At 49.8% G+C, this 8532-nt stretch overlaps 1 protein-coding gene across 1 annotated transcript; it reads right to left on the reverse strand.

Moving 5' to 3' along the window:
- Positions 1-3678: 3678 nt before the first annotated feature.
- DCTN5 (dynactin subunit 5) lies at positions 3679-8414 on the reverse strand. The gene is made up of 6 exons (XM_032231234.1): positions 8316-8414; positions 8122-8190; positions 7867-7985; positions 6958-7069; positions 5985-6087; positions 3679-5887 (listed from the first exon to the last, which is right to left on the reverse strand). The coding sequence occupies exons 1-6, from the start codon at positions 8361-8363 to the stop codon at positions 5790-5792; spliced, it is 549 nt and encodes a 182-aa protein (XP_032087125.1). The 5' UTR covers positions 8364-8414; the 3' UTR covers positions 3679-5789.
- Positions 8415-8532: the final 118 nt, after the last annotated feature.

Here is an 8532-nt window from a genome sequence, read left to right on the forward strand (position 1 = left end):
CAATTGCTGGCCATCCTCCTCCCCAGGGCTCAGTTGACATCCCTCCTGCCCTTCTTGCCATCTGGAAATGCAGCACCTTAATGGAGGAGAGGGCACCATGGGGCAACTATCGACCAGGGCCAGCCCAAAGCTGAAGGCAAGGTTCCCTCGGTCTAGTTAAACAACAGCTGGCTTGAGGTTGGCATCCTTTAAAGAGCACAGCCTAAAACAGGCCAGTGAATGGAGGATGGACAGTTACAGCTTGAGCCAGAGGAAGGGGATTTGACACTTGTGTTGGTCAGTTCTCGTGGTTTATTTAAAATGTTGGGAAATGGCAAAGGATGGGACAAGTTGAGGCAGGAGCAGGAGGTGAGGAGGAGGGACAGGAGGGGCCTAGTGCTTGGCTGCAGAGAGACCTACAAGAACAGGAGCAAATTCACCACATTGGACACCCATCGACAACATCCCCACCTGGTCCCTCCTGCCAAATATAAAACATTGAATGTATATTTGGGCCTCTGCGGCCAGTTTCCTATTTATTCCTGTCTGAAATCCCACCCAGCAACACAATTGATCCAAACAGCTTGGAAAGGGCTTCTGAGTAGAGAGAATGTAAGAAGCAAGTTGTGCTTTGTGTTAAATTTGCAAAGAACGTATTTTTTTTTATACTGGTGAATTAGCTTGACAAGGTCATATTAAAAGACAATGGACTGCTCTGTCGGGTCTCTTCTCTTTCTTTTTAAACCAAGGTTGGGCAACTAATTTTTCCTAGGGGCCACATGAGAAATTGAGAGAAGGGCTCTATTGTCATGTGTTCTTCTTGTGGCACGTTGGCTGCCAGCAGAGCTAGCAGCAGAGTCAGACGAGGAGGCAGTTGAGGGGGGGGAAGGGGGGCTGGGCCAGCTTCAGAGCCTTTGGAAGGCTCTGATAAGGAAACAGCATCAGAGACAGAGGGCACAGCCGAGCTCTTCCATCCTCCCCCAGGTGGAGAGCCAGCTGTCTTCAGGGCCTGAGCTGAGAGCGGGGGGGGGGGGGGGGGAGAGAACGGATGGGGTCCATGCCAGATGGGCGAAAGGAGAGGAGCAAAGGAAAGCAATAAGCCGGCTCTCAGAGAAAAGAGGTTCTAGATGCTAGCCCGCTCCCCCCTGGCTATGAAACAAACAGGAGGGGTTTGGGAGTGGCCAGTTGTCACAGACAACTGTTCGTTTTCTACTATACAGCAAGCAATTCGGATTCCTTGGCCAGAACCAGGTTTGTTGGGACTAATTAAGTTTGGGTTTTGTTTCTCCATATGAATAAAAGACTATTACTACCCCGTTTTTAAAAGGTGGTTGTTTTACTCACAAGTAAGCAGCTGATCATTACTTATGAAGGTGGGTCAGAACAGTTCTCTTCTATTTCCCATCAACCAGTCAGCTGCTTTATGTTTCAAAAGCTCCAACACTGCATGTAGGCCTCGGACTTGCTTTGTTCATCCCAAAGTCAACTTTAATTAGTTAAAAATTAATTAAAATTAACCTAAATATCCCCATCCTCCCCAAAAACAAAAGGCCAAACACAGTCCATTAAAAACCCCAAAGAATCACAATAGAAAAATACAGCAACAAGTCAGAGGAACATCTATGGCGGGTGTCTGCAACCTGCAGCTCTTTCATCCCCCTGCTGTGGCTCCCTCTCAGCTGAACCCACCACTGGCTGGCCTCACCCTCCCCTCCCAGTCAGACGAAAGAGCTTCAGTTATCTGGGAACCTGAAATGACTTTTGATTTAAATCATATGGTAAAAAGCATTCAAAGAAGAAAAAACATCAGCAAAACAACAACAACAACCAACCCTTACCTCTTTTTGGAATTCAATGATTCAAGAGGGAACACACGCACACACAGACGAGAGAGAGAGAGAAAGAGACAGAGAGAGGGAGATAGAGAGATACCTGTTTTTCACAGAAAAGAAAAAACTGGGAGCCACAAAACCTGGATAAGTGTGGCTGGGTGGGGTGTGTGTCATATGACTGGGAGGGAGTGACGTCGAGTTGGTCACACCCACCCAGATTTTGTGGCTCCCTGTGTGTTCTTTTCTGTGGGAAACGGGTCCCAAATGGCTCTTTGAGTGTTTAAGGTTGCAGATCCCTGATCTATGGGATGCCCACTCTCAAGACTCCTAATGGGGACTGTAATGCAGCATCTAGGACAGGGATGTGCAACTAGTTTTCATTGAGGGCTGCATCGGGGCAGCCCCATGGGCCACATCTAAGCATCCTGCGGGCTTGAAAAGGGCAACAGTAACACATACCTGGACAGCCTCATCAGAAGAGGAAATGATAGCAAATTAGAAATGCGAGTCTATTGAAAAACAACCTGCACTAACCTAGTTCTTCTGTAGCAAAATAACAACCCGACTTCCCACAAGAGGAGCTGTGTAAGAACTTTATTCAGATTACTACAAATGCACTGCAACAATCCAGAACACCAGAAAAAGGAAACATGCTGTCTACAATATTGTCCAATGGAATACGTATCCACACAAATTTATCAAAAAAGTGCCAATCAAAAGAAGCTCTGAAAAGGCTAACATGATGTTTACATGAAAAACTTCCCTGTAACAATCCACACACTACAACCACATGGCATTACAATAGTACACAAACCAAGTAAAGCCCTCCGACACATCAAAGGTGCAGGTAGCCCTCGACTTCATGATCCAAAGATGCTTTTCAAGAGGGAGGTAGATTTTCTTCTTTTATGTAGGTGCAGGAAGAACCTCCTCTAACAATAGGGAGTTCTCTGGTATTTGCTCCCTGGGGATGGCTGAAGCATCTTCCTCCTTGGGATGCTAAGACATCCTTCAGCCTGCTTTAGGAAACTCCTTTCAATCTTCAACAATGGGTTTGTGTGCATGTGTTGTACCAAGAGCGGATAGAACAGATAAATACCAATGCCTATTTGATTCTTTTCTGACTTTGTACAGGTTGTTCTCAACCTAATTCCACAATTGATCCTAGAATTTATGTTGCTGAGAAATGTGTTAAGTGAATTCTGTCCCGTTTCACAACTTTCCTTGCCATATTTAAGTGAATGACTGCAGTTGTTCTATTAGAAACAAGGTTGTTAAGTGAATTTGGCTTCCCCATTGACTTTGCTTGTCAGAACATTGCAAAAGGCAACCGTCATAAATATGAACCAATTGCCAAGCATCCAAAGGTGAATCATATGATCATGGGGATGCTGCAAAGGTCGTGTGAAAGAGAGTCGTAAGTCACTTTTTTCAGTGCTGTTGTAACTTCAGATAGTCACTAAACAAACTATTGTAAGTCAGGGATTACCTGTAGTTAGCAATAGCATTTACACTTATATATAGCCCTCTCTAAGCGGTTTACAGAGTCAGCCTCTTGCTCCCAACAATCTGGGTCCTCATTTTACCAACTTCAGAAGGACGGAAGGCTGAGTCAACTTTGAGCCTGTGAGAATCAAACTCCTGGCAGTGGGCAGAGTTAGCCTGCAGTACTGCATTCTAACCACTGTGCACCATGGAAAGGAAGGAAGGACAATAGCACTTAGATTTATATAGTGCTTCACAGTGCATTTACAGCCCTCTCTAGGCGGTTTAGAGTCAGCCTATCACCCCCAACAATCTGGCTCCTCAATTTATCCACTTCGGAAGGATGGAAGTCTGAGACCACCTGGAGCCTGGTGAGATTTGAACTACCAAATTACAGGCAGCTGGCAGGCAGCAGAAGCTGCAGTACTGCATTCTAACTACTGCACCACTGTGGCTCTTAGAAGAATTACCTGCAAGAGATTTTCCCAGCCACCTTTTATATGAGGCAGTTACTTGAATTTTTCAGAGTTCCAGAAACCCTGAATGTACGTGTATGAAGATAACCTTCCCTGAAGATAGCAAGACACCTGGAGTTAAGGAGGCGGGTGTGTGTGTGTGTGTAATGAGAAGGAATATCCTTGAGGAATAGGAAAAAAAGTGCGACCAAGACAACTATCAGATAAATGAAACCTGAGTCCAGGGCAGAAACATAACTGGAAAAAGCATCTCAGATGGGACCTTCCCAAGTTCTTCGTGGGGGGGGGCGCTATTCACACTTGCCAAGTTCTGTGGTATTATAATAATAGAAGTAGCATTAGCATTCATAACAAAGGAGTGGTGTGGTGGCCTAGAGGTGGCACTCTCACCTCACAATCAGGAGGCTGTGAGTGGAGGTACATGTTTCTCTTTGTCACAATGAGAATATATCTGCTGAAACAATCTCCGCATTGGTGATAGGAAGGGCATCTGGCCAGTAAACACACAGCTCTATTCGGTTGCCCAAGACTCTATCGTGCAAGAGATTTATGGGGTCTTTAAAAGATGATTAGCGTCCATAACAAACATGAAGAGCTGAGAGTTGTGACCAAGGAAGCGTCCACATCCCCAGGGCCATTGACCAGTCAGGGGGAGATGTCCAGGTTAGTTGAGACGACTTCCAGGGAAGAAAGGTGAATCGAAGATAGTTTTTGGAATTTGTCGGCAACTCCAATTTTCATGGCAGGTTTGGCAAGCCATAGATCCCTCCTCCAGAGGTGGAAAAAGAGGAGGGCTTGGCGGCTTTTGGGCCCAACCCATTTCAGAGTCTCATCCAAGGGTATCCCAGCCATGTCAAGCACTGGGCCTCCTGGGCACATGGAGCAGCTGAGTGGCCAGGCAACCGATCCTCCCCAGAGACCCATGTGAGAGAACCACCACTGTCAACATGGTTGGTTGGGCAATTCAGACTTTAATATACATACAAGTAAAGGTCTACAAACCAAAGAGCACCTGTGCAGTGAGTAAAGGTTCCTACAATGTCTCCAATGGTCCCTGGATGGTTAATACCCAGGGGAGGTTCACAGGCCAACACATACAGGTGTGTGAGTGTGCCCACACACAGAGCCTGGAGCAACTTAAGCTGACGTTTAACATGCAGAAAGTGGCAGCACAAGAAGACAAAGAACGAAGACAACCTGACTAGGCTGCTTAACCTATTGGAGTGGGGGAAGAAAGCAAAGCCCTGGGAAGAGCTGAGAGAGGGTAGGGCAAGGAAAGGGCTGCACCTCCCCCAGGGACCGTTTGCACCTCGTTTGCCTGGCAGCTGCTCTCCCCCTAAGTAGCTAATCTCCCCAACCCAATGACCACACGGCCCTTTCCTCTTGCCCAGTTTCTCCAAAGTGACCATCGGTTGGAGGGCGCAGTTGCTGTTCCTTAGAGAAGGGTGTGATCTTGCCCTGCCAGCTCAGGTTACCCCACAAAAAATAGAAGGAGAAAAGATCCGCTTTGATTAACAGCCCACAAAACAGAGCTCTGGATTTGGGCTGCAGCCACTTCCACAACTGGGGCCTGAAGAGACGCCTTGACAGCATCCGAGGGAAGCTCCGAGGGGCTCCAGAACAGAACAAACGGCAGCAAGGCGGCTGGCCAGGACCTCCTCAAGGGAGGATTGTGATTGAGCGAGAAGGACCAGCCAGAACAAGAGCAGCAACCCACCCCGCAAACACAAGTGCTTCACTCTTCTGCTCAACAGAAGGAAGCGGATTTAGAGTGAAACCATCATGGAGCACATTGAGGGGAGCCAGGACAAGGCAGCCTCTTCCAACCATCTAGAGGAAACCAGAAGAACTTCTGGCAAGGAGGGCCTGGTCAGTCCAGGAGGGAGGATGTCACCACCAAGGAAGGTGGCCTGACTGGGAAGCTTTTGGCAGGCCTGCTGGCCAGCTCTGGAGCTAGTTGCCTGCAGGCCCACATAGGCCACGCCAGTCCTGAGCCCCCCACCAGAGGAGGAGTTTCTCAAATCTGGGTGAGGGGCAGGAATTTTTGGTAGTAGCTCTTGGTGACATCGATCATCAGCTCCTGCGTGCACTCAGGCAGCTCCCCCGAGAAGAGCCCTGCAGAAGACAGGAACATGAGCAACTCACCGGCCCTCCTGCCCCCCCCCCCCGTCTCTCGCCCCCCACCCCTAGCATCTTGCCCCTTCCAGCTTACCTGGACAGCCAGAGAAGATGGTGAAAGGCGGGACCACTGTTTCCGGGGGCAACACTGTGTTGTCAAGGATTCTGCAGCAGTCTTTCAGCACACACCTGCGACCCTAAAAGGATGCCCAGACATGAAGATGTCACCTGCTGGAGCCTCTCGGATTTAAGAGCTCTGCTCTGCAGCATCAGGCCAAAGGGATGGAGCCAGCCTTAAGTCCCTGGGGGTTTCTTAAGCTTAGCAACATTACGATAAGTGGACTTCGATTCCCAGAAATCTCACACTGGCTGGGAAATTATGAGAGTTGAACGCCACACATCTTAAAGTTGCTAAGCTGGAGAAACGGGGCTTTTGACAGTCTCTGTAATGTCAGCTACAGGCCAGGAAACTGAACTACCTGGAGAGCAGCCAAGATAGTCTGAAGACCAGGAGTCACCCTCACCCTCAAGCTTCAGGGGTTGTTGCTCCAACCCCAGAAATGATGGACGTGTTGGGGCTGATCCACAAGAAATGGAGGGAAGCAAGGTAGAAGTGAGCTTGGAAGAAGCTCTAGGACAGCGGCTCCCAACCTTTTGGGTACAGGGACCAGTTCCCTGGAGGGAGGTTTCACCTGCTGTCTGCATCCCAGGGATGGGGCTTCGCTTGCTTGCGTGGCCTGGCTTCTGGCAGGCTATGGACCGATGCCCGTCCATGGACCGAGGGTTGGGGGCCCTGATCTAAGCCACCCAACAGAGCCTCTGCAAAGCCTCCAAAGGGACCAAACAGCCCCTGACTTTCTTGTGCTTTTAACCCTGAGTGCTGAAGCCAGGATAGCCAGTCACACGGGATCTTGTGTTGCCCCACAAAGCAGGTAGACAAGTGTTGCTGCCCCCAGAGAGGAACCAGCTTGCTTAGTTAAGGGCCTCAAATCATGACCCACATAAGAAGTCAGATTTGAGCCAGAGAGTTCCTCATCCCCTGAAGCTGAGCAGCTATGCGCACTTACAATGACACAGTTCTTGCCTATGTGGACATAGGAGCCAATCTGAGCCGCATTGACAACACAATCCTCCTCAATGAAGACGTGATCCCCGATGTGCAGAGGGAAGAAGGCGACCCTGCAAAGTAAGGAAGACGGGAGCTTCCTCAGCAGCCTCTCTTCCATGCTCAGCGCTGAACAAAACCAGGCCAGGTGAGAGGGGGCAGAATGCAAGAATCCTAAGGGCCCTTCCAACCCCCAACCCCGCACTGAGGCCTACAACCGGCTGAGCTCTGGAGGATTCCTTTCCGCCCACCCCTCCCTCCCTCCTCAGTGGCAGCCAAGGCAAGAAAGAGCAAATGGAAATGGCAGGCATAGCCGTATGGGGGATTCTGGGAGTTGAAATCCACATCTTAAAGTTGTCATGGTGGAGAAATACTGCCCTGGCTTAGAGTAAGATGGGAGGCCAATAAATGTTATATTTATATGTATAAAAGCACATGCTATAACATAAATAGAACACGTTATATTTACATATAACATTTGCATGTTCTCTTTATGTTATAACATTTAGGTGTTTTTATACATATACTGTACATATATACAAAGATATACTGTATGTATATACGTATCTACACACACACACACAGATGTACGCATATATACACATGCATGTGTATATACACACATATACACACACATTTATGTCAGAAACACTGTCTATATATACACGTATATATAAATAGACACACATCTATCTATCATCTCTCTCTTTATCCTGTCTGTCTGTCTACCTATCAACCATATACCTATCTACCTAGTGTATCTCTTTCTCTGTCTGTCTACCTACCTAGTCTCTCTCTCTCTCTCTCTCTCTCTCTCTCTCTCTCTCTCTTTCTCGGGGAGGAGGCGGGGGGGGGCGTCTTCCCTGCTTACCCTTTGCTGAATTTCTTGAAGGGGGGCCTGATGACGCTCCGGCTCTTTACCACGCAGTGCCGCCCGACGCGCACGTTGGCCAGGTCCCCCCGGATGATGCAGTCGTTCATGACGATGGTCTGTGGGGGTAGAGAGGCCCTTGCCGTAGGGCTTTTGCCCTTTCAACCCTCGCCCCCCCCACTCCCTGCCCCCTGCGGGGACCCTCCCTGCCCCACCCCCGCCCCATCTCGCGGGGGGGTTGGGGGCGTCTCTCACCTTGCCGTTGAGGACGATGTTCTGGCTCCCGCACAGCACCGACTGCCGGCTCACCTTGTTCCCGGAGGCCTGTCAGGGAGGCCCGCAGGGTCAACGCTCCGCCTCCACCCACCACCCATGACCCCTCCCCCGAGTCCTCAGGACTCGCCTCCGCCCAACCCTCCCCACCCCCCGGGAGCCCCCCCCCCGCGCACCGTCTCGATGTACTCGGACTTGTTGTAGAGCATCTCGCCCAGCTCCATGGCGGCGCCCGGCACGGCCCGTCTGCGGGAACGCCCCCCGGGCCTAGCCGGCTTCCGTAGCCCCCCTCCCTAGCCAATGGCTGCAGCTGGCCCGTCGGCCGCCAAATATCGCGGATTCCCATTGGCTGCGGAGCGCTTTCTTTTTATTTGGCGCGAAAGGGTTGCGCGC

Source organism: Thamnophis elegans, chromosome 14 (genome assembly GCF_009769535.1).
Source record: "Thamnophis elegans isolate rThaEle1 chromosome 14, rThaEle1.pri, whole genome shotgun sequence".
Taxonomy (NCBI): domain Eukaryota; kingdom Metazoa; phylum Chordata; class Lepidosauria; order Squamata; family Colubridae; genus Thamnophis; species Thamnophis elegans.